Source organism: Arachis ipaensis, chromosome B9 (assembly GCF_059453495.1).
Source record: "Arachis ipaensis isolate K30076 ecotype BB chromosome B9, ASM5945349v1, whole genome shotgun sequence".
NCBI lineage: Eukaryota > Viridiplantae > Streptophyta > Magnoliopsida > Fabales > Fabaceae > Arachis > Arachis ipaensis.
The window spans coordinates 63,863,892-63,891,159 of NC_142444.1; the positions used below are offsets into that span (position 1 = coordinate 63,863,892).

The 27,268-nt window shown below is 30.1% G+C and overlaps 1 protein-coding gene across 2 annotated transcripts in view; it reads right to left on the bottom strand.

The window, feature by feature from the left end:
* Window positions 1-1,004: 1,004 nt before the first annotated feature.
* Window positions 1,005-27,268, bottom strand: part of LOC107616907 (plasmodesmata-located protein 3-like) — a 39,210-nt gene continuing 12,946 nt past the window's right edge. The window contains exons 2-3 of one of the 2 annotated variants that reach the window (XM_016318788.3): window positions 17,926-18,279; window positions 1,005-1,153 (exon numbers count right to left, since the gene is read on the bottom strand). In XM_016318788.3, coding sequence (XP_016174274.1) covers window positions 1,023-1,153; window positions 17,926-18,279 — 485 coding nt within the window. In that variant the 3' untranslated portion in view covers window positions 1,005-1,022. Of the gene's footprint in view, window positions 1,154-17,925; window positions 18,280-19,945; window positions 20,109-27,268 lie in introns of those variants that run through there. The other variant, XR_015900014.1, reaches the window with a different exon arrangement.

Here is a 27,268-nt window from a genome sequence, read left to right on the forward strand (position 1 = left end):
CCCCATTATGGGAGTAGGTCATAGTCTTAAAACTAAAAGGTTAAACCCTAGGTATATAAGCCCCATTCTAGATACTCAAAAGAGTATGTCTCATAGCTTACTAGATAGTCCTAAGGTCAATTGAATAGTAATATCTGATGTCTAGCATTCGTGATGATGTGCTAGAAGTCGAGTCATTACAAATAACAAATTAAAAAATTTAACAAAATGGTTTGGCTCTAAAACTTAGACTCATGAACGATAAAAAAAAATATTATATATAACACTTAGTCACATGAAATTAATTATGAAAATGTTCAATCAATATATGTGTTATTAATACACACGTGCATAACAAAGTTATAAACGTAAATATCATATAAATACTAATTATTTATAATTGACAATTATATTAGAAAAATTGATAATTAGAATGATTGACCATTAGTATAATTAAAATTAGAATGATTTATAATTGAAATGATTGATGATTAGTATAATTATTTATTAAATGCTAATTTTTATACAATTCTAAAAAAAATACTTTTCTAAAATAAGTTCAAAAGAAAAAGACATGTATACTAGCACTAGAGCGTGCCACGTCAGTATTTTTTGCGTTAGAATATGACCGTAATAGAATAATATAATAATAATGGTAATGATATATATAATTGAATTTATTAGAAAGTTAAAATTATATTTTACTTTAAAATTTAATATAACGATAATTTTTAAAATAAGATTATCAATTATTACAAAATTATTTTAATCATATATTGTTTTTATCAAATAATTTTATTACAAATTGTTAGGAAACTAAAATTATTAGTAACATCATCTTCAGGTCAACTTACAGATCAAAACCTAGTTGTAATTTGTTATGTTGTCATGGATGTTTGCTTCCTTTTTCTTTCCACCATCAATAACGTTAATAATACATACAGTATTAATATCTCACATTCATGATAACATAAATAAAGCGAAGAAGCTAAGGCTCTTATGCATGCAAAATTATCCTCTTAGTCTCACGAATTTTGTTTATACTATTCATAATCGTTCTTTTTAAGCCGAGAGTTAAGCAAAGAGATGAAAATAAAACCCAAGAATAGAACTGCAGCCCCTCCAGCAACTATTGCTGCTAACTTTGGGGTGTTATGGCTGTTACTGCGCGCTCCTGTGTATACATAAAATCATATTAATAGATCATCAGTGCAAAGATTATTAGAGGTAATGAACATATATCATTATTAATCTATGATGCATAGACACTAATACGGACATAGGATATAATATGATATGATATATGTGGACACATAAATTTTAAATTTTTATAAAACACGGGAACACAGTATATATATAAAATATAAAGTATTTTTTTAGATAAATTATAATAATATTTTAGTATTTTATTGATATTAAAATATAAATTAATTTTTTTATTATTTTTAATATCTTTTTTAATTATATTAAATATTTAAAATAATTTTTATTTTAATAATTAATAATATATATTATTTTTAAACTCATTTTAAAAATACATGTTAAGAATAAGGTTGGATACACTGACATATAATGAATTTAAGTATATTCAAAAGTATTTAAAAAATTTTTTTATTTTTTATTAAAATATAGTTTAAACACAAAAAAATATACGTATTAAATAAATATTAATAAGTATCATGTCCAAAATCGGACACAACAAAATCAGAAAATTATCCATGGTTCATAGTTACTAATATTATGAGTTCAATAAAAAAGAGATGTATTACCACATATCCATATTCTCAATATTCTTTTCTTTTCCCAACTAGATATTTTTAATAGTTAGAGCTAGAAGAATTTAGAACCTTATTTACTGTGTGTCAGTAAAAGATGAGGATCTACCATTAAAGTAAGATGAATTTTATGATGTAGAAAGAGAGAATCTATATCTATATATATATTTGTTGTCAATAGAAAAAATTGCCAAGTCCAACGAGAAAAAACTTAAAAAAAAATATTTGCCATTGTAGAATTTTTTTATTTTTGTTGCTTCTTGATGTTTAATAACTAAATGTAATAAATATTTATTTAATTAGTGATTATAAAAAAGATGTTGGACTTTTTATTTTTTATTTTTTTTTTTGTGAATTCTATTTATTTTGGATCAAATCACATTTATAAATAAAAATTAAAAATATAGACCTAAATTTTATAAAATGTTTTATATGTATTAAAGCATGTATTAAGTATGGTGCAACAGAAAAAAAAAAGTTTCCTTCTAAAATGTTCACAAGAAATACATAATTTTTTTTATGGTAATTAGACATTTTTTTAGAATAATAATTAACAAAATTTATATTAAAATATTAATTAAATTAAATAATTATTTAAAATAACTGTCAAAATTTATTAGAAATACTAAAACCGTAATAATTTGGTTAAAAATTTGAGAAAGTAATATATATTTAAAAAAATAATAATGATTACTATTTAAAAGGTTAAAAAATTTTCATAAACAATAATTATAGTAAATAATATAAAATTTGCAATATATGTAAATACGATTTTAATACTTGATATGTGAATTAATTAAATTTATCTTATAATTAAAAACTAACACATAATAAATTAAAAATAATTAATTATTCATCTATTAACTTAAAAATTAAAATACAATATAAAATATTATTTAATATTGTAAAATAGATAAATTTAAATTTAAATTAGTATTCAAGTCACATATATTAAATAAAAATTATATTTGCGTATATCACAAATTTTATATTATTTACTATAACTATTATTTATGTATATTTTTTAACCTTTTAAACTGTAAACATATTATTTTTCTAAATATATATTACTTTCTCAAATTTTTTAACCAAATTATTACTCTTGTGGTATTTCTAATAAATTTTGACAGTTATTTTAAATAATTATTTAATTTAATTAATATTTTAATGTAAATTTTGTTAATTATTATTCTAAAAAAATGTCTAATTACCATAAAAAAAATTTATGTATTTCTTATGAACATCTTAGAAGGAGATTTTTCTGTTGCACCATACTTAATACATGCTTTAATACATATAAAACATTTTATAAAATTTAGGTCTATATTTTCAATTTTTATTTATAAATGTGGTCTGATCCAAAATAAATAGAATTCACAAAAAAAATAAAAATAAAAAGTCCAACATCTTTTTTATAATCACTAATTAAATAAATATTTATTACATTTAGTTATTAAACATCAAGAAGCAACAAAAATAAAAAAATTTTACAATGGCAAATATTGCTTTTTAAGTTTTCTCTCTCTGGACACTTGGCAATTTTTCTATTGACAACAAATATATATAGGTGTAGAAGATTCTCTCTTTCTACATCATAGAATTCACCTTAAAGTAAACCAAAAATAAGTTCCTTCATGAGAGAGACTCCCTTTCTTTCAAAGAAATGATATTTTATTAATAAAAGTAATACTTTATATACATAATACATATGTGAACTGACCATTAATGTATTAACGTTATATATACTTTACATATATAATTAATTATTATAACTATTAATAAATTAAATATGATTTAATTATTTTATATAACTATATATAAATAATTATATTAAATAATTAAATGATTAAATTTTTATTTAATAATTTATTTAATCATATTTAGCCATTGCAAAATTAGCCGTTGTAAAATTAGCCGTTGAAAACTAGCCGTTACTATGTTACTGTTATTATTAATAAATTAATATTTTGTTACTCTATATATACCACATAGATACACTTCTATTCTCACACTTTCTACTTCTCTTCTTCATCTTCTTCCAAGTTTACGAAATCAAAGTTCTGCAAATATTATTTTTTGTTCGGAAAAATGGATCCAAACCAATTCAACTCTTTCTTCAATTACTTACAAAACTTTTCTCAAATTCCAAATACCCAATAATCTCAAACCTCAAACTCTCAAGTCCCAAATCAAAAACTTCACACTATCGAATATATTTCAAAATCCAAATCCACAAAATCTTTCTAATTTCAATTTTTAAGCTCCTTATAATAATCAATTTCCTATATTCCAACTGCAAAATCAAAATTCACAAACACCACATTTTTTATTTTCATCCATATTTAACCCATCTATCGAAAATGTTACTCCAACTTCTTTGCCGTTTCCAACTCAATTCAGTGCATCAAGACATAACTCATTTGGTGTTGGTGGCTCTTCTAACCCATCCTCTCATACTCCTATACAATCTAGTCCAAATTCGCAATATTCAGATTTTGCCAACCCTCGTGGATTAGATGCTATCGACCTCAATGATGATGATATTGAAGATCGGAGGCACGATAGTATTCAACACTGGCATTGGGAAGAGGATGAGATGTTGATCAGTGCATGGTTAAATGTTTCAACTGACCCTATAGTTGGTACCGATCAAAAGGGAGAAACATTTTGGAGTCGAATTCATAGCTACTATGGAGAATTTTGCTCCGACATGACAAGGGGGTAGTTGCATGTAAGAAACGATGGTATAAGATCAACAAGGCTGTTGCACAATTTGCTGGTTACTACGATCAAGCTAGTTGAAACATAAGGAGTGGTTCAAACGCTGATGATATAAAGGAGTTGGCCTATAAACTTTATTCCACAAATTATGGTAAAAAATTTACTTTTGAGAGGCATTGGAACATGCTTAGGTTGGAGCAAAAATGGAGAAGCCAACTACCTACACAAAGTGACGGCTCAAAAAGAACCAAGGTTAGTGCAACTAGAGCATACTCATGCTCATCAAACCCAGAAACACCATTGGCTGACGAACCCGGTGTGGACTCTCCCGTTCGCCCACAAGGATCAAAGAAGAGCAAGCAAAAAGGTAAGAAAAAAGCACAAATATCTGAAGATTTTAGCGAAAAGAAATCATCGGTTGTTAAAAAATTATCTCTCATGGAAGATATTAAGAATGTTAGAGAAAAGGAACTAATAGATACGGAAAAAGAAAGAGAAGAGGAGAGGGAATATAGAGCAAAGATTATAGCAGTCAAAGAGAAGGAGTTACAAATTTAAGCGGCAATGAAAGAACAAGAATTACAAACTCAAGCGGCAATAAAAGAGCAAGAACTACAAATTCAGAGGTATATTAAAGAAATGGAGATAAATGCAAAAGAAAGGGAAATGGAAAGGATGGCCAAGGAAAGAGAAAGGGAAATGGATATGCAAATACTTAATGCTGACACGTCTACAATGAGTGAAAAACGACGAGCTCTTCATGAGATTGCATGTGAGAAAATAATCACCACAAGGGGAGAAACGCAAGTTAGTTGCACAATACCAAGAAGGGCAAAGAAAAAATGTGGAGCGAGCATTCGGAATGTTGCAAGCACGCTTTGCAATTATATGTGGTCCAGCTCGTTTTTGGAAAAAGAAAAAGCTTGCCAACATAATGAGAGCTTGTATTATATTGCATAATATGATTGTTGAGGATGAAAGAGACACTTATGCAGAAAATTTTGCTGAAGGCTTAAAGTACGATGATATCGAAAATGGCTTATCACAACCTCAGCTGGGAGAAGAAGCTTTTGCACCATACCATCAATTTCTCTAAAGAAATGCCCAACTTCGAAATAGGCAGCAGCATAGACAATTGAAAGAGGACTTGATTGAATACATATGGCAATTTCAAAATGCTTGTCGTCAATTATAGAGTTTAATTATGTTTTTCTTTGTATTAAGTAATTTTACAAATTAGTGTAATTTCGAATTATATATTGCGTATTATTGTTATATATGAAGTTATTTTGAGTAAAGTATCCTTTTTGTCCCCAACGTTTGGGTAACTCCTATTTGTGTCCCTAACATTTAAATCGTTCTATTTGTATCCTAACGTTTATAAAAATGATTCAATGTTATCCTACTATCAATTATACTAACAAATCAGATTATATTTTTCAATTATTCTCACTTGGATGTATTCATTCTCAATTAGGTCTCACTTGAATGTGTTCGATTTTAATATTATACCCACTATTTGTATTTAGATTCAATTATGTCCCTAGAAAAGTGAATTATGTAAATGTTGTAGGAATTAGTTTCAACTTTTGATGAGCTATTTTTTGGAGTGAATCATCGATTCTATCTCAGACATTTGTATTCTAACTTCAAGAAGAAATTTTTAAAACTCAAACTAACGCGTTCATGATGTGTAATTGACGCCAGGATAATATTGAATCACTTTTACAAACGTTAGGATACAAATAGGACGATTTAAACGTTAGGGACACAAATAGAATTTACCCTAAACGTTGGGGACAAAAACAATACTTTACTCTATTTAATATTAATATCTTTTAATAGTGAATTATTTTTAAATTTATAAATTTAAATTACATTATTGAAAAAATTAATTACATTAATTTCAAGTATTTTAATTAATTAATTAAGTGGATCACAACAGGGACTAAAGTTAGTTTCTTCTAATGGAGAAGAGAGAGATGCTTTGAGTTCTTATTTATTGTTTATGACGCAAAAGCTGATGTGGAGTTACTTTTTATGACAGGTGGGGCATAAATAAGAACTAAGATGAGTTTTCTGCTGAAAATGGTCTTAATACTCTTTAAAATATCATTTTGAATAATTATCAACTGTCAGAAACTTTTAAAATTAGATATTTTAGTCCTTTAAATTTCAAAATATATAAAATAATTTATAACATTTATTTTTATTAATACAATATAATTTTTCTTTATTAACAATTATTGTTGACGTGGAATATTAATTCACACATCTTACCATTAAATATTTATTAGACTAATCAGTCTCCAAAATGAAATACAAAATAGTCTTAAAAAAATTTAAAAATTTTCAAAACAATTTCTAAAACATTCTAAAAATTTCAAAATAGTCCATTCAAATATTTGTTATCTTTTTCAAAAATCAACATCTTATAATATTTTTATTAATCAAAATAATAAAATATTATTAAAAATATATAATAAATAAATAATATAAAAAATAACAAAATATATACTAAAAGATAATTTTATTTATTAACTCTAAAATAAAATATCATAAAAATAATATTATTAAATTATTAACCTATGATACCTATATTGATGTGATATAGAAACTATAATAATAATAAATGAATTTAAGAGGTCATTGTATTATGAATGTTATTATTTATATACCTAAACACTTAACATATTGACAAACATTCACAAATTTAACTTTATAAGTAACTTGGTTTGTATTGCAGGTAAGTTTATATTCAAAGTGTTACTTTTATATGTATTTGCACAAATATTTTATATTTTTAATTGTTTATGTAAAAATTTTTATATTAAATGAGAGTTTTTATATTTGTTCAAACAATAATAGCACATTTTCTTCTTTATCATTAAAGAATGACCGTAAAATATAGTATCCTCAAATTAAATTAATATCTTGTATAATTAAAAATAGACGTAGGTATATTTATTTTAAATTATTTTTTTTAAAATAGCGTCTTTTCAAAATTAATTTATAATTTAGGATTTTAAAATACATAAAAAAATTAGTATATACTAATATTTTTACTCGTAATAATATTATGGGAATATAAATTTTTTAAAATTACGGTTCACTTTGTTCTAACAGTATAGATTATCCATGACACAAAAGATTTTATAAAATCAAACTACTTTTATAAAAAATTTCATAAATTGATAAAAGTCTCTAACTAAGAAGACCAATGTATCTGTAAATAAAAAATTAAATAATAAGATTTTTAGTTATTATTTTTATATAAAAAAATTTAATTTTTTATTAATAATTAATCTTAACATTCGTTATCTGAAATTTGAAACAATTTAACGTGTATACTTTTACATTTAATTAGGTGTTAACTATTAAGTCTGATGCACAAATAGAAATAATTAATTTTTATACTTGCTATTTAAAATATTATTTTTTTCTATCTATGTATATAAAAATATAATTAGATATTAGTATAAAAAAATTATACTGATAGTTATAAAATTAACTCGAAATTAATTTTTTTAAAACAATTGAATCTTGATTCTAACTTTTAAGTATAACATTAGTATTCTCTCCAAATGATATGTAATAAATATTTGAAAGAAAAGAAATAAAAATATATATTAAAAAGATAAGCAGTGAAAATTTGAAACTAAATAAAAAATTAAAAAACTATGTATATAATAACAATAATAATAATATTTTTTATTTAAATTATATTATTTTATTAATTTTGTTTTCTGTAGAAGAGAAAGATAGAAAAAATAGAGAATGAGAGAAAACAGAGAAAAAGATAAAGATGAAGAATGAGAGTGAGAGTGAGAGTTTGTTAATTTTAGAAGAAAAATTTTATTTTAATTATAAAAAAATATCGGATGACATATTTTGATTTGTCAAATTACTAATATAAAATATAAAATATAAATTATACATGAGTAAAAATAGTAGAGAGAAATAGAAAAATGGAGAAAGATAGATGAGAGAATATTTTAATAAAAATATTTTCTCTCAATTTTAATAAAAGAGTGTCATGTGACATATTTGATTATTTAATTAGATAATAATATATGATACATAATATAGGTATATTTTAATTTCAATTTTAATATTTTAATTTTAATTTTAATGCAATTAAAGAATGTCATGTTGTACATTTTGATTGTCTAATTAGTAATTAGTCATTGATATTGATAATAATATATAAAATAGATAGAGTGGTTGAAAAAATGAGAGAAATAGAGAAAGAGAGAGGGAGGAGGGGAGAACTCTTTAATTTTGGAGGGAAAGATTTGATTTCAATTACAATAAGGGAGTGACATGTGGCACATTTTGGTTGTAAAATTAGTAAGGAGGAGGAAAGAATTATTTAATTTTGGAGGAAAAGATTTAATTTCAATTACACTGAGAAAGTGACATGTGGCACATTTTGATTGTAAAATTAGTAAGGAGGAGAGGAGTATCCTCAATTTTGGAAGGAAATATTTGATTTCAATTGCAATGAGAAAGTAACATGTGGTACATTTTGGTTGTAAAATTAGAGATATATAATAGATAATAGATATAATAGAATATAATAGATAATAGATAAATAATAAAATTTGAAATAAATAAACAAAAAATTTTAGAAATAAAAATTTATTGATTAAGAAATAATTATATATAAGTAATTCAAAGGCACCATTTTAAAAAGGTTTAATTACTCTATTATTGGTCCCTATAGTTTTGTAAAATTTTCAACTAGGTCCTTATAACTTTTTTCCTTTTAATTTGGTCCCTGCACCAAATTTTTTTTTCAATTAGGTTCTTTTTCATAGTAATTAGTTTAATTGAATAGGGATCTAATTATAAAAAATTGGTGCAAGGACACAAATAAAAAGAAAAAAAAGTATAGGGACCCAATTAAAAAAAATTTAATGCAAGAACTCAATTAGAAGGAAAAAAGTATAAAGACCTAATTAAAAATTTCCCGAAATTATAAAAACCAATAGAATAATTAAACCTTTTAAAAAATTTTAAAATTTTTTTGGAACTATTTTGATATTTCTTAAATTTTTTGGAAGCTATTTTATACTTCATCCTATAGACAGATTTATCCAGATCGCACGTATGATCATTTAATGATCACGTGTGTGCGAGTCAATATTCTACTCAACAGTCGTCGTTGGTGATTAACAGATAAGAATTGTATTATCTAATGGAAGTAAATGTTACAGACTATTTTTTGAATTTTAAAATATGAGGGATTAAAACGTTCAATTTTAAAAATTTTAAAAATTGATTTGTATAATTACTCTATAATTTTTATATATTCATATTAAAAAAAATCTACATAGACTTCAAAAATCAATCACCACTTATAGGGTGTTTAGAAACCTCCTAATATAAAATTCAATTTCCATAAAAATTAAATTGAATTACAATTTTAAAACAAAAAAAAAAAGATAAAACCTCCTAATATAAAATTTAATAATATAAATTTAAAGAAGTTGCAGAGTTTCAAGCAAAGTATTGGTGTTGTGTGAGTGTATTGTCTGGTGGTGGGTTTAGGGAATTCACGGCGGCGACAAAAAAGAGCAGTTCGATGGCTAGGTGGAGCGCACGGGTTGGTCGCAGAGTTTGAAGTAGGGCAACGTGGCTTCCAGACGAACGCGAACCCGAACGGTGAACGGCGAATGAACGCGAACGGTGAACGGCGAGTGAACGCGAACGGTGAACGCCGAGCAAACTTGAACGGCGAAGAACGCGAACGAAGACAACGGCTGAACGAAGACGCGAACGTTAACGGCAACCAACGGCGGCGGAAGCGCGGCTGAGAGGGCTTGGAGGAGAAGAAGAGGGAGGAGCTTGCCGTCGACCATGTTTGCTAGAGCTTGAAGGTGAACAGAGAGATCCACAATGATTCGAAGAAGAACAAGAAAGAGAAGAAGGGTACGAAGATTAACAAGATGAAGAAGAAGTGGTTTCCATCAGTGACGAAGGCGAAGGCGAAGGGCGAAGGGCGAAGGGAGGAGCTCTTCCGATACAGGCGAGTAGTTTCGAAGGTGAAAGAGAGATTAGGGTTAGTGGTTTCGAAGGGAAAAGAGAGATTAGGGTTGGGGATCGGGTTGGGGGCCGGGTTGGGAGCCGGGTTTGGGAGCCGGGTTTGGGTCAATTGGTTGGGCCCCTCTCGCCACGCTTTTAAAACGTTATTGTTGCTCTCTACGGCCACGCTTTTGAAGCGTGGCAGAAAAGAAACCTTTGGCCACGCTTTTAAAGCGTGGCAATGGTGTACCAGCATATAGCCACGCTTTTTAAGCGTGGCCATAATGAAACCCTGTCGCCACGCTTTTAAAACGTCCTTGTTTCTCTCTATGGCCACGCTTTTGAAGCGTGGCAGAAAAAAACGTGGCCTTTTCTCTAATCAATTGCCACTCTTACAAAAGCGTGGCCGTTGATCCTTTTCGCCACGCTTTTGAAACGTGGCAAAAAAAATGGCCAAATCTCTTATCTATCGCCACCCTCATAAAAGCGTGGCCATTGACCACTTTTGGCCACGCTTTTAAAGCGTGACAAGAAAAAAGCGTGGCCATAGGCCTTTTTTCTTGTAGTGCTACTGTTTTTTTCTACCAATTGAATGTGATTTAAAATTTTATTTTATTAGAATTTCATATAAAATATAAAATGTCCAAAATATTCATATAACCTAATTCTTTTCTTTTTACACATTCACTTTCAAAGTTTCCTACATTTTAACATACACGTCTTCCTCGGCACCTCCATCCTCCTTCTCTTTACTGTTTCACCGACTAAAGCATAAGGTATGTATATGTTTTGTGAATTTAACGTAAGTGTATTCCTCCCCTTGCTTATGTTTCAATTTATATATGTTTCGTGAATTTATACGTATGTGTATGCTTTGGGAATTTAAGGTATGTGTATTGCTTTTTGTTTCAACTTTTGTTTCAATTTATTATATATTTTCGGACTTCTACTTTTTTTTATTTTGCAAACAGAAGTAAACAAATTTTAATTGAAGAAAATTTTAATTGAAAATTAATTTTTTAAAGTTATTTTATATAATTTAATAAATAAATATATTTATTATTTAAATATAATATTATATTAATAAAGATTAAAGATATCTATTATAAAATTTTAATTTATTTGATAAATATTTTAAATATTGAAATTTAATTCAATTCTATAATTTTATTAATTCATTTCAAATATCAGAATTTAATTCAAAATTTAATTCAATTCTAACTAAAATTCAATTCCTAATAGAATTCAATTCAATTTTATATCATTACAAGTTTTCATTTTCTTTATAGGAATACATATTTAGTATTTATAAAAAAAATTGATTATTATTATGCCGTGGCATACTTAATATTTAATTATTCTACTATAAAAAATTGATTTTTATAGTAATGTTCATATCCTGATCCAAAAATATTAAGGTAGATCCAAAAAAACTAAAAGTCCACGTAAAAAGGTGGCCTCCTTACTTACCCAACGTCACAGAAGTCAGACATGACAAAGGTGGTTCTATCCTATTTATCTGAATAAGCAACCGACTCCTGAAATATCTCCTACTATTTCTCCACTTTATCTAGAAGGGAGATCTCAATAAATTTCCAAGAATAAGGAAACAGTCATCCACCATCAAAGGTGGAACTATTTTAAAAAGGTGGTTATCTTTCTACTATAAATATATTGACAAAATCTCAGGTATATTCAGACCCAACCTGCTAAAAACCTGCTTAAAATTCTTACTAACTTAAGCATCGGAGTCTCTTGCAGGTATCACCCCCACCTCCCCACAAGAAACTCGGACGACGGCGACACCTCGACACCAATACAAGTCAGACGATGCCTCAAAAGGAGTCTGGACCACACACCTAGACCCAAAAGCAACCTAATTTCAGGTAACCCTCAGAACATTGGCATCGTTGATAGGGACCAAGAAGTCTACTACACCTATGTATGACGGACAACAAGTATGAAGACGGTCATACGGCATCTGAGTCAGGACCCAGAGCCCCACAACAATGACCTGGCGCTTGCATTACCTCGACCACGGGAGAGAACAAATGCGCCCCACGGGGAGGGAATGCCAGGAAACCATCATCCACAATGGATTCACTCAGAAGTCCACCCACCTAAAGACGAAGAACCTCCCCATCCAATGGAGATATTAGGGTTGGCTCATGGACATCGCGGCCGATTGGAACAAACTTAAGCAGGAGGCTGAACGACAACGAGAAGTAGAGAGAGAACTACGAAAAGAAGTAAGATAACGAAAGAATTGGAGGAGAAACTTTCGAAGTTGGAAGCTTACCTTCGAAGATGGAACAATCGAGCAGATTGGGAGTAAAGTCCTCTTAGAGGGGAAGATCCATTTGTTGAGGAGATTATGCGAGCAAGGTTCTCAGAAATTTCAAGACTTCTGACATAGATCTCTATGACAGAATGTCTGGCCTAAGGCATTACCTCAGTAACTTCAAAAGTCTGATGTACCTAGCTAATGCTTCCAATGCAACTTGTTGCAAGGTCTTCCCAACAACATTGATTAAAGAAGTAATGAAATGATTTGACAACTTTTCATCTAAGTCAGTAACCTGCTTTAATGACCTGGCAAGGAAGTTCCTTACCCAATTGTCAATTCAGAATGATAAAGTCAAGCACGCTCCAAACCTGCTCGAGGTCAAACAAGAACTTGGAGAGACACTTCGAGATTATATGGAGAGATTCAACAAAGTCTGCTTGAAAATACAAAATTTACCCCCTAAGGTGGTAATAATGAGTTTGGTTAATGGCTTTAAAGAAGGGTCATTCTCCCAATCCATATCCAAACGACACCTGACTTCCTTGTATGAAGTACAAGAACACGAAGAAAAGCACATCGACATGGAGGAGAATTTCCGACTTAGAGAGCCTCTTCCGATGCCAAACTTGTCATACCAAGCTCGGGACAAGGAAAAGGAAGCTAAGAAAAATGAGAAGTACAACTTGAAAAAGTCTCGAAGATATCACAACTGCACCTCACTTTGAGTTTCTCTTGGAGATGTTTACAGGGAGATATGTCATACAAAAATTTTTAACCTCCTTGGCCCATCAAACACAAAAGGTCAGAAGTTGGACAGAATATTGCGAGTACCACAAGCTATACAAGCATTCTACAAATGATTGTTATGACTTAAAGAATGTCATAGAAATGTTGGCTAGGGCAGGTCGGCTAGAAAGGTACATGGCCATGAGAAAAAGAAATAGGAAAAGAGATGATAATGATGGAGGACGGTGAGACTTACCCCTGTAAACTATTGAGAGGCACTTACACATGATAAATGGAGGGTTTTCAGGAGGAGAAATCTCTAAATTGTCACGTAAAAGGCATCTTAAAGAAGTATACCAAGTTAGGGAGGACAACAGAATTTTTTATTTACCCACAATCTCGTTCACCAAAAAGGATGCACAAGGGGTGACACCTGGACACGACGACCTAGTAGTAATAACAATGATCCTTGCTAATGAAAATCTCCATAGAGTTTTGGTGGACCAAGGGAGTTCGGCGGACATACTGTTTAAGCCTGCTTTCGACAAGCTCAGGCTAGAAGAAAAGAATTTGAAGGCGTATCCACACAACCATTTTGGGTTGGGAGACATGCTGATCTGACCTCTTAGATTTATCTCGTTATACACCCTCTTTAGTAAAGGCACGAGGTCAAGAACGTTAAGCATCGACTACATTGTTGTCGACGTCATGTCCGCTTATAATGCCCTAATAGGACGGTCTACTTGAAACCGACTAGCGGCAGTTGTCTCTACACCCCACCTATGTATAAAATTTCTAACTGCAAAAGGAATTACTACCATAAAGGGAGATAAAAAATTGGCAAAAAAGTGATACAATAAAAGCCTTAGTTTAAGAGGCAGTACAGATGGCAAAGAAGTCAACACTATTGAGCTCAGCGGTGTCCGAATTTGGGAAGAACTACATCCCTAACTTGAAGGAAAGATAGAAAAGGTACAAATCATGGATCATGCCAAAAGGACAACGAGTATAGGGGCCAACATAGAGGAAGGTCTAAAGGCATAGCTTGTTGATCTCTTGCAAAGGAGCTCCGACCTCTTTGCTTGGAAAGCCTTCGATAGACCCCAACCTCATGTCTCACAAGCTCGCCGTTTATCCAGATTCTCGACCTGTTCAGCAAAAGCGGTGAAAGCTCGGACCTGAAAGGACACAGGTCATGGAAAAACATGTGCAAGCTTTATTAGAAATCGGATTCATAAGAGAGGTAAAGTATCCTTTGTGGCTGGTTAACGTGATTTTGGTAAAAAGCAGAACGGGAAATAAAGGATGTGTGTTGATTACACCGACCTGAACAAAGCTTACCCTGAGGATATATACCCTCTCCCTAGCATTGATTCTCTGGTTGACTCGGCTTCAGGGTACAGGTATTTGTCCTTTATGGACACATACTCGGGATATAATCAAATTCTGATGTATAAACCAGAACAGGAAAAGACTTTTTTTTCATCAGTCCCACGGATAACTATTGTTACCTAGTAATGCCTTTCGGATTAAAGAATGCTGGAGCTACATACCAACAACTAATGAATAAGGTATTTTCTTCTCACCTAGAAAAACTCATGGAAGTATATATGGACGACATGCTCGTCAAGACCAAGGATGACCTTACTCTTTTTTCTGACCTTTCTAAGGTATTCTCCATAATAAGGAAGCATGGGATGAGATTGAACCCTTCAAATGCACCTTCGTAGTGGAGGCTGGAAAGTTCTTAGGCTTCCAGTACTGGTTTAGAAAACCACAACTGAACCAGCAAGTGCACCAGATCGTACCAAGTAATACCTCAAGTGAGTGAGGGTTGATCCCACGAGAATTGATGGACCAAGCAATAATAGTTGAGTGATTTGCTTAGTCAGACAAGCATAAAGGAATGTTCTGGATTTCAATGCATTAAATAGTAATTTAGGAATTTAGAAAGCAAACGGTAAAAGGGTTGTGAAAAGTATGTGAGAAAATAGTTATGGTTTCAGAGTTATTTATTTTTTCGAATTAACCATTCTTACCGACTACCTTAATTATGCAAGATTCAACTCATGGCAAACTTTAATTGATAAATCCTGATTTAAAGTAATTAAGTGATTGATTTGAGAATAAATTATTTTTGACTCTTATGAAAGAGGTTTAAACACGAAACGGTTTTTAAGTATTGTTTAGGGTTTTCGTTAAGTGAAAATGAATTTTTACAAAAGAGAAATGGCCTTAAGTGAAGTTGTTTTAGAATTTCTGAAAATGTTACAAAAGTGGCATTAGTTTTAAAGAAAAAATACTTGAGAAAAGGATGAAATGAAGATTTAACTTGTTTCAAAAGAATGAAATTGAAAAAAGGTCTATTTTAAATGTGCATCTATGTGATATTATTTGAGTTTAATTAATTATGAAAAAGGATTATGTTTTGAGCTTGAAAAAGGAATTGAAGTTGGTTAATTTGATTGAAGCTTTTTGTTCTGAAAAGTTTTAGAGGAGTTAAAGTATTTAAACTTGATTTGGTGAAAATGAAATGGGTTTTGAAACCTTTTGAGAATGTCTTAAATTTAAAAGTGAAGCTAGAAATTGTTTTGGGGAACTTAGTAAAATTAAAAGTGAGTTTATTTGATTGATTCTAATTAAAGAGTTATGATTTAAGAATTTTAATGAATTTAAAGTAATAAGATTAAAAATGATTATTAATTGACTAGGACGAAGGTCTTATCCCACTTGCATGTTTGAGATTGAAAATAATTATTGATTGGCAAGGATGGTGTTTGAGATTAAAATGACTGTTGATCGACAAGGACGGTGGTCTTGTCCCACTTGCGTGATTGACATCCCAAGGGAAGGTGACAAGGCACACTCTCTCTAAGATCAGCTTGTGACAAGCTTGAAATGTTCCTCTTAGGGATGTGGTGGGCTGTTCCGCCCATGTTCTCTTTGATTGTAAGGTGACAGGGCACTCTCTCTCTGAGATAGGTGACATGGCACTTTCCTTTTGAGACAGAATGATACCTCCAGTGAGAAAGTGACAAGACACTCTCCCTCTGAGACCATAATATTTTTCCTTCTGGAGATGGACAACAGAGAGACCATGTCTGTATTAGCTATCGAATGTGTCGAATTTTGCCAATTTAACTGACACTTCATTTATTTGTCATTATTTGGGTGTGCTTAATTGTCTTTGATTTGTCTATGTGAATATTTCTGTTTAACTGCTAATTGCTATATTCGCTGTAATTGTATTTGAACTTCATTACTTGTGATTGTGACTGGTTGATTCAAATTATGGTGAATGTGTTGCGGTGTATGTTGGGTCGGAGGCCGTGATTTGATTATATGTTGGGTCGGAGGCTGTGATTTGATTATGTTTGGGCCGGAGGCCGTAAATGGGTAAGCTATATGTCTTTGTAACTTTGATGAGAATGGTTCTTTGGTATGTAGTAAAATCTTTTGGATATTGTGTTTGATTGGCTTTTATAAATTTAAAATATGAATTTCGTTTTTTGACAACTAATTGTTGATTTTCGAAAATGGTCACTGCGGTTGAAAACGACTTTATTTTATATATCTTCGTATGACAATTCTAAAACTCTTCTGGTAAAATCGTGTGATTAAGTTTTCACCCCTTACAGATTTCTCGCCTTTATTGTTATATTTTTTGTAAGAGGGATATGAGTCATATTGTAATAATATATACAAATTTAATATTTGTAGTTACTTGTATAAGAATATATATATATAAGTGCTGTTTGTATGTATGTACATTTTGAAAAAAAGTATTTTCAGTATTTTTAAAGAAAACAGCAATACCGTTTCGAGTTAAAAACTCATATTTTATTATTAAGTATATAAAATTCGTCGTAATATCCTTACTATCAGAGTGGCGTAGTCGAAAACGTGATATTATAATAGTAAAGATGTTACAGATATATAGATAGAGTTACTAATCTTTGTTGAAATGAATAATTTTAAATTTTATTTTAATAAGAATAAAATTATAAAGAAAATAGTAGGAAAAAATTTTCATAAAGTAAATAATAATAACAGAATGATAATAATTGAGATATAAATATATATTATATCAAATAATTTAATTAAATATATTAAATTATTTAAAAATATTTTAAATATTATCTTTACATAAAAATTATTCAAATAATCTTTATGAGAAGTAAATCTCAACACTATTGTGTAATTTTTCTTTCAATAATTATATATTATGAATAAAAAATATTAAAAGATCAATAATTTTTTAATATTAATTAATATTTGATTCATATCTTATTTTTCTGCTATTAAAATTTAAATTTAAATTTAATATTTAATATTTAAAGTGTTAAAAAAATAATAAATTTTATTACTTACAAAACATTCCTTCTTACTAATTATAATATTATATATTACCTGGGAGGGAGTTGGCAGGAATTCCAGGATTTTCATATGATCCCGAGTGGTATAAATAGCTTAGAAAACACTTATCAAGATATATCCGAGCAGAAATGGAGGCAGAGCACTCTTCCTTGGCAAAACGTACCGCATCACTGATACACTCGTTGCACTCGCAAGTGTCCGAGTCACTCTCACACTGCGCCATCAACTCCACCCATTCGTAATTGTTTCTGTAGAATCTATCCTCACTCTTCGCAATCTCATTTTCAAGTGCCGCGAATGCATTCTCCAACAACTCTCTGAACTTGAAATACGCCTCGTTATCACTGATTGGTTCTCCACACTCCTTATGAACGATAATACTGTTACCTATCTTATACAGTTATACGTATAATAAGTACTGAATACATAGATCCCATACACAAATATGATAATTAAAAAAGAAAAAAATTAATAACTGTTTTAATTCTTAGAGTATGGACTAAATTTTAACCTAATTTTTAATATTTTTAATATTTTATTTTAATTTTAAAAATTTTAAATAAATTTAATATTGTCTATTGTTAAATTTAATTAGAATAATTTATATATTAAAAAATTAATAATATTTAATTTTAATATATAAGTGAAATCAATTTTTAATGTAAATATGCATTTTTTTTTTGTTTGTTAAATTTGTCATGGCTTGGAATTTTTTACGAGAAGAACAGAAAAGCAAAATCTTTTAAGAAGATTTTGATTATATTTTTCTAATGCAAAAATAAAAAGATATGGCTTAATTAATAATGTTGTTAGTTACCAAAAAAATAATTAATAATGTTGTTAATATTTACGTCACTCATTCAATTAACTATTAGTGTCAAATTTAATCGTGAGATAATATTAAATCAATTTAAAATTTTTTGAGGTTGAAATAAAATTAAAATTATAGGGATTAAATTAAGATTTGACCGAATCTTTAAAATAAAAAATAGTACTTTACTTTTAAAAAAATAAAGAAATATTTAATTCTTAATATTTTAGGCTAAATCTTAATTTTATCCTTTAAAATATCTTATTTTTATTTTAAAAGTCTTATTTTGTTTTATTTTAATTTTTTGGTCAAAATAAATTTCTTTTTAAAACTATTAAAGGGACAATCTGAGTTTAGGTCTGACCCGCCTAAACCTACGAGTTATACATGATGACCCGTTTTCTTTTTTATATATTTTTATTTTTAAGCACGAATCATTCATGACCAGTCCAACATGAAATAGACTAATTCGTTTATTTTTTTTGTTCACACGTTTTTATTTTCAAGCATGCACAATTCATCACTAGAGTATAGACCAACAGGTCAAACGGCCATTTATTTCTTTATTTTTTAAAAAAATTAGATAAAATATCGAATTATTTAGACTAACTTTTTTTTAACAAAAAAGTTATTTGTCGCAAAAAAATCTTAAACAAAGTATTTTTTTTAGTTACGGTATCTTTTATCCTAACAGACTAAGTACTAATCTGTCGTGAATCTGAGTTTTATCATTTAAGAGTCTGTCATTGGTCAATGAGTTGTTGCATGCATAAGGCGAGATTCGAACTCTCAATACTTATTTAAGCGGATGAGTAAAACAAATCGTCTGTTTAACTCACAGGCTAACCCGTTTATTTTGTAATTTTTTCGAGTTAATCTAGTTCAGCCTGTTTAACCTAAAATTTAAACGGGTTTGATTTAGAGACAAAAGCTTGTCCGTTTAAACGAGTAAACGGATTGACCTAATGAATTTAATTTATTTTGACCGTCTTAATTTTTTTTAAGTATCATCTCCTAAATTATAATTTTCTTTTATGTAGTGGCAAAAATTGTAATTATAATAATTATGATAGTTGTTGTAGTAAATTTAAAAATGAAAGTGATAGAATAATAAGAAAATAATAATAAAATATTTTTAAAAATAAATAATTTTGATCGAATAATTAAAATAAAATGAAATAAAATATTTGAGATAAAAAAAATATTTCAAATATTAAAGATAAGATTAGGCTAACTGTTAAAAATTAAATAAAAATATTAAACATTAGACTTACAAATATTTTAATATTATAATATTAAACTTAACAATTGTGCTACAACCTATTTATCACACACGTACTACCAATTCTTGGTCGGTTTGGTCCTCCCCTCTCTCCGTCCTAAGGCTCGGAATCGGTACTCCGTACTGCCAATTGATAATAACATAACGTTGTTATTTTCCTCCTTTGGCCTACTTCAACTAAGAATGTAAGTTTAAATATCTTTTAACAAATTACGATACTAAACACATTTTATTTAAGAGAAATTTTAGGTGATTAATATTTTGTTTTTGTCTTATATTTAAACTAATATTAGTCAGTTCTTTTTCTTGACACTTAATTAGGGATGGTCATGATTAAGTTTTTTCATAAACTAAAATTAAAATTGCATCAAACCACTTTTTTAAATAGTAAGTTGGCTTTAAACTATTTTATAATATGATATACCAGTTTACACCAGTTCACAAAAAATAAAATTAGTTTAAACTAGTTTGAAAAAAAAAAACAATTTTTAACATAGAAACCGTATATATATATAAAGATTTTAACCCGGTAGTTTGCCTGGGCAGGCAGGGTCCCTGAAGCTGGATCGGCCGACATGGTTCTCGGACCGGTTTGGAGAAAAGAAAACACTGCTTGATGAAAACAAGTTTTATTTGGTTTTTAACCAAACAAAATCACAAAAACTAATTTTTAATAAATTGAAAAAATACTATAACTTCAGTTTAATTTTTAATTTAAAAAAAAATTGTTTTATATAAAATGATTTGATTCAATTTCAGATCAATCTGGTTAAACTGAAAATCCTTTAATTTTAACACTTCTAACCTATATAAGTGTAGTATTCAAATTTTTTACTTATTTTCCACTTCTTTTCTCAACCCTAAACGTATACTTTCGTGGCGGAAATTTTTTAAAGACTTGTTTGATACTTTTCTTTCATAAAGACCTACTTAATTATCATACAATTCAAAATATAAAATAGAAATATGTCAATGATTTGTTTATTAATAAAAATAATTCATTTATATATTGTTTATACTCTGACCTAAAGAGTGGTTCCCATGGAGAAGGTACGTCAAGAAATCTACAACCTCGGCGAATCCATTTAGAGGTATATCCACCAGAAAATGAAAAGATCCCGCATCTAACCGAGATCATGGGATTCGTACACGGGCACCATGGCTGATTAGAGCAACTTGAGTAGGAGATTAAGCGATACAGAGAAGCGGAAAGAGATTTGCAAAAGAGGTATGACGACAAAGAAAGTTGGAAGAAAAATCCTAAAAACTAAAAGTCGATCTTCGAAGTTTGAGTAATCAGGCAGATCGAGAGGAAAACCTCTTGGAGGAGAAGATCCATTCATTGAAGAGATCATGCGGGCTACGGTTCCTATGAACTTCAAAAGCCCCTACATGGACATCTACGATGGAACGACCAACCCGAGACACCACCTCAGTAATTTTAAAAGTCGGATGACTTGGCTGACGCGTCCAATGCAACTCGTTGCGATGAAGTGGTTTGATAGTCTACCACATATGTTGGTAACTCGTTTTTGACGACCTAGCAAGAAAGTTTTTCACCCGTTTTTCGATCCAAAAAGATAAAATTAAACATGATCCTAGCCTACTAGGGATCAAACAAGAAGTTGAAGAAACTCTTCGAGTTTACACAGAGTGATTCAACAAAGTCTGTTTGGAGATCCAAAATTAACCCATAGAAGCAGTGATAATGGGGTTGTTTAACAGCCATAGAGAAGGGCCATTTTCTCAATCTATATTCAAGCGACATCCGACCTCTTTGTATGAACTACAAGAATTAGTTGAGAAGTACATTAACATAGAGGAGAAGTCCCGACTTAGAGAGCCAGTTCCAAGGAAAACCCTCCCTACCAAGCTCAGGACGAAGATACAAAAGCGAAGAAAAAAAAAGGAATACAACTTAGAAAAGCTTCAAAGATATCACAACTACACCCCACTCCATGTTTCTCTTGTTGACATCTATAGAAAAATCTGCCACGCTGAAAAACTTCCAACCCCTCGTCCTATTAAGCACAAGAAAGTTGGAAGTTGGATAAAATATTATGAGTAACATAAACTATATGGGCATTCTACCAATTATGGTTGTGATCTGAAAAATGTGATAGAGAAACTAGCCAGAGAAGGTCGGTTAGAGAGGTACCTCGCTGAAAGGTCAGACGATCCGGGAAAAAGGAAGAGGGGTGACGAAGATAGGGGTCGACGAGATTGTACAATACTTTTTTATTTTTCAATTACTAAAATTATACAAAATATTTCAATTATAATAAAATTACTTAAGAATCTTGTATTTTGTGACAAACAAATAACTTGTTACAAACAATATTGAATTTTGTGACAAATTAATTTTTTGTTACAAAATAATTGGAGTTTTTGAAACAAATGGATATTTTGTTACAAAATATTTTAAACTTTTGCAATAACTTCATCTTTCGTTACAAAATATTTTAAATTTTGCAATAAAATACTGGTTCGTTACAAAAGTCAATATAATTTGTAACAAAAAATCAAGTCGTTACAAAATATCAAAACGTTTTGTAACAAATTGTATTGTTGTTACAAAACATTATTATTATGTAACAATTACTAATTTTTGTTACAAAAAATAATTTTTTGTAACAATTTTAAATTTGTTACAAAGTTTTTGTTACAAATGTTTCATTTTCTTGTAGTGATGATAGTTGGAGAATTTACAGGAGGAGGGGTAACCAAGTCTTTTCACAAAAGACATCTAAAAGAAGTCTACCAAATCGATGAAGAATGTGAAGTTTCTGACTTACCCATAATCTCTTTCACGAAAGAAGATGCTCAAGGAATGACCCTAGGGCAAGACGATCATGTTGTAATTACAATAATACTTGCCAATGCAAATCTCTACAGAACTCTAGTAGATCAAGGGAGCTCGGCCGACATCTTATTCAAGCCTGCTTTTGACAAGCTACGGTTAGAAGAGAAAGAACTAAGAGCCTATCCCGACAATCTATTCAACCCTTGGCTTCATCTCCTTACATACCACTTTCGGTAAAGGGTTGAAGTCCAGAACTTTGAGCATAGAATACATTTTGGTCGACGTAGCATTAGCCTATAATGCATTGATAGGTTGAACAATGTTGAACTGACTAGCTGTGGTTGTTTTCACCCCTCATCTCTGCATGAAATTTTTGACTTCAGAGAGAATTGTCACCATAAGAGGAGATCAGAAGTTGGCATGAAAATACTATAATGAGAGCTTGAATTTACGGGAAAGCATAAAGGGTAAAGAAGTCAACATTATTGAGCTCGGCGGTTCCGAACACGAGAAGAGCTACGACCATACCCTGGTGAAAAAATTGAAGAGTTACAAATGGGAGACCCGGCAGAGAAAATAACAAGTATAGGAGCCTACATCAGGGAAGAATTAAAAGTGGATCTCATTAAACTCTTACAACAAAACTCCGACCTCTTCGCACGCAAAGCCTCCGATATGCCGGGGAACCTTGACCTTATGTGTCTTGCTGTCTACCTGGGCTCATGACCTGTTCAACAGAAGTGACAGATGCTCGGCCCTGCCAAAAGCATGATAACTTCCACGTGACACTCCCAGAGGAGTTCATCACCATCACTTCACCTTGGCCATTTGCAAAATGGGGCTTAGACCTCCTCAGGCCATTTTCACAGGCCCCGGACAAGTAAAGTACCTCATAGTGGGTACTGATTATTTCACTAAATGGATCGAGACGGAACCTTTAGCAACCATCACAACTCAAAGAAGTTAGAGGTTCGCCTACAAGAACATTGTCACCCAGTTTGGAGTTCCACACTCTATCACCACGGATATTGGAACTTAGTTCACCAACTCAACCTTTAGAAGCTTGGTAGAAAGCCTCAAGATTAAGCAATGATGAGCGGATAATTTATACGCTTTTTGGCATTGTTTTTACATAGTTTTCAGTATGATTTAGTTAGTTTTTAGTATATTTTTATTAGTTTTTAATTAAAAATAACATTTCTGGACTTTACTATGAGTTTGTGTGTTTTTTTGTGATTTCAGGTATTTTCTGGCTGAAATTGAGGGACCTGAGCAAAAATCAGATTCAGAGGTTGAAGAAGGACTGCAGATGCTGTTGGATTCTGACCTCCCTTTACTCAAAGTAGATTTTCTGGATCTACAGAACTCCAAATGGCGCGCTTTCAATTGCGTTGGAAAGTAGACATCCAGGGCTTTCCAGCAATATATAATAGTCTATTCTTTGCCCGAGTTTAGATGACATAAATTGGCGTTCAACGCCAGTTCCATGCTGCATTCTGGAGTCAAACGCCAGAAACAGGTTGCAAAGTGGAGTTCAACGCCAGAAACACGTTACAAACTGGCGTTCAACTCCAAGAATGACCTCTCCACGTGTAAACTTCAAGCTCAGCCCAAGCACACACCAAGTGAGCCCCAGAAGTGGATTTCTGCATCATTTACTTATTTCTGTAAACCCTAGTAACTAGTTTAATATAAATAGGACTTTTTACTATTGTATTTACATCTTTGGATTATCTTTTGATCCTTTGATCATGTTTTGGGGGCTGGCCTCTCGGCCATGCCTGAATCTTTCACTTATGTATTTTTCAACGGTAGAGTTTCTACACACCATAGATTAAGGTGTGGAGCTCTGCTGTTCCTCAAAGATTAATGCAAAGTACTATTGTTTTTTTATTCAATTCAACTTATTCCGCTTCTAAGATATTCATTCGTACTTCAATATGATGGATGTGATGATCGTGACAGTCATCATCATTCGCAACTTATGAACGCGTGCCTGACAACCACTTCCGTTCTACCTTAGATTGAATGGATATCTCTTGGATATCTAATACAGGGGACCGAGTCCGAGTTATTAGTGTCTTCGTGGTATAAGTTAGAACCCATGGATGGCCATTCCTGAGATCCGGAAAGTCTAAACCTTGTCTGTGGTATTCCGAGTAGGATCTGGGAAGGGATGGCTGTGACGAGCTTAAAACTCGCGAGTGTTGGGCGTAGTGACAGACGCAAAAGGATCAATGGATCCTATTCCCGTATGATCGAGAACCGACAGATGAATAGCCGTGCCGTGACAGAGCATCTTGGACCATTTTCACTGAGAGGACGGGAAGTAGCCATTGACAACGGTGATGCCCAACATACAGCTTGCCATGGAAAGGAGTAGGATTGATTGGATGAAGACAGCAGAAAAGCAGAGATCAGAGGAACGAAAGCATCTCTATACGCTTATCTGAAATTCTCACCAATGAATTACATAAGTACCATTATCCTATTTTATATTTTATTTATTTTCATCCACTATAATTTCTTAATACAATTTAATCCTCCTGACTGAGATTTACAAGGTCACCATAGCTTGCTTCAAGCCGACAATCTCTGTGGGATCGACCCTTACTCACGTAAGGTTTATTACTTGGACGACCCAGTGCACTTGCTGGTTAGTTGTACGAAGTTGTGAAACAAATATAAGATCATGAACGTGCGTATTGAGTTTTTAGCGCCGTTACCAAGGAATGGAATGATCACAATTTTGCACACCAAGTTTTTGGCGCCGTTGCTGGGGATTGTTCGAGTTTGGACAACTGACGGTTCATCTTGTTGCTCAGATTAGGTAACTTTATTTTAATTTTAACCTTTTTGTTTTTATTTCTTAATTCTCAAAAAAAAATTCTTCTTTTTCGTTTTTCCCAATTAATTTTCGAAAAAAAAATAATACAAAAAATTTTACAAAATTATAAAACCAAAAATATTTTTGATGTTTCTTGTTTGAGTCTAGAGTCAATTTTTAAGTTTGGTGTCTTGCATGTGTTTCTTTTTTCTCAAGAATTTTCGAAAATTCATCATATGTTCTTCATGATCTTCAAGTTGTTCTTGGCCAGTCTTCTTGTTTGATCTTCATATTTTCTTGTTTTGTGTCTTTTCTTGTTTTTCATATGCATTTTTAATTTGTTAGTGTCTAATTATTGAAAATTTCTAAGTTTGGTGTCTTGCATGTTTTTTCTTTTCTTAAAAATTTTCAAAAATAAGTCTTGATGTTCATCTTGATCTTCAAAGTGTTCTTGGTGTTCATCTTGACATTCATAGTGTTCTTGCATGCATTGTGTGTTTTGATTCATAATTTTTATGTTATGAGTCTTTTTCATGTTTTTCTTTTTCTTCATTAAAAATTCAAAAATCAAAAAAATATATTTCCCTTTTTCTCTCTTAAAATTTCGAAAATTTGGATTGACTTTTTCAAATTTTATGAGTCAAATCTAATTTTCAATTTAAAAATCCTATCTTTTTCAAAACTTTTTCAAAAAAATCAAATCTTTTTCAAATTTTCCTTAATAATTTCGAAATTTTTTAAAAATTGATTTTCAAAAATCTTTTTCTTATCTTTATTCCATGATTTTCGAAATTAATACTAACATTTAATATGATTGTTGAAAAATTTCAAGTTGTTACTTGCCTTTTAAGAAAAGATTAATCTTTAAATTTTTAAAATCAAATCTTTTTGTTTCTTGTTAGTCAAGTAATCAACTTTAATTTTCAAAATCAAATCTTATGAGTCAAATCAAATTTTCAATTTAAAAATCCTATCTTTTTCAAAACTTTTTCAAAAAAATCAAATCTTTTTCAAATTTTTCTTAATAATTTCGAAATTTTTTAAAAAATAATTTTCAAAAATCTTTTTCTTATCTTTATTCCATGATTTTCGAAATTAATACTAACATTTAATATGATTGTTGAAAAATTTCAAGTTGTTACTTGCCTTTTAAGAAAAGATTAATCTTTAAAATTTTAAAATCATATCTTTTTGTTTCTTGTTAGTCAAGTAATCAACTTTAATTTTAAAAATCAAATCTTTTTGTTTCTTGTTAGTCAAGTAATCAACTTTAATTTTCAAAATCAAATCTTTTTAAATTTCTTTTTCAACCCTTTTTCAAAATAATTTTCAATCATATCTTTTTCGAAATCAAATTTAAAATGTTTTCTAACTTCTTTTCTAACTTCCTATCTTTTCAAAATTTGACTTTCAAATTTTTTTCAATCAATCTTATCTTTTTGTTTCAATCACATCTTTTTCAAATTTCAATCTTATCTTTCCAAAATTTGATTTTCAAAATCTCTTAACCACTTAACTTTTTGTTTGATTCTTATCTTTTTCAAAACTGCCCAACTAACTTTCTACCTCTCTAATTTTCGAAAATACCTCCCTCTTTTTCAAAAATTCTTTTTAATTAACTAATTGTTTTAAATTTTAATTTTTAATTTAATT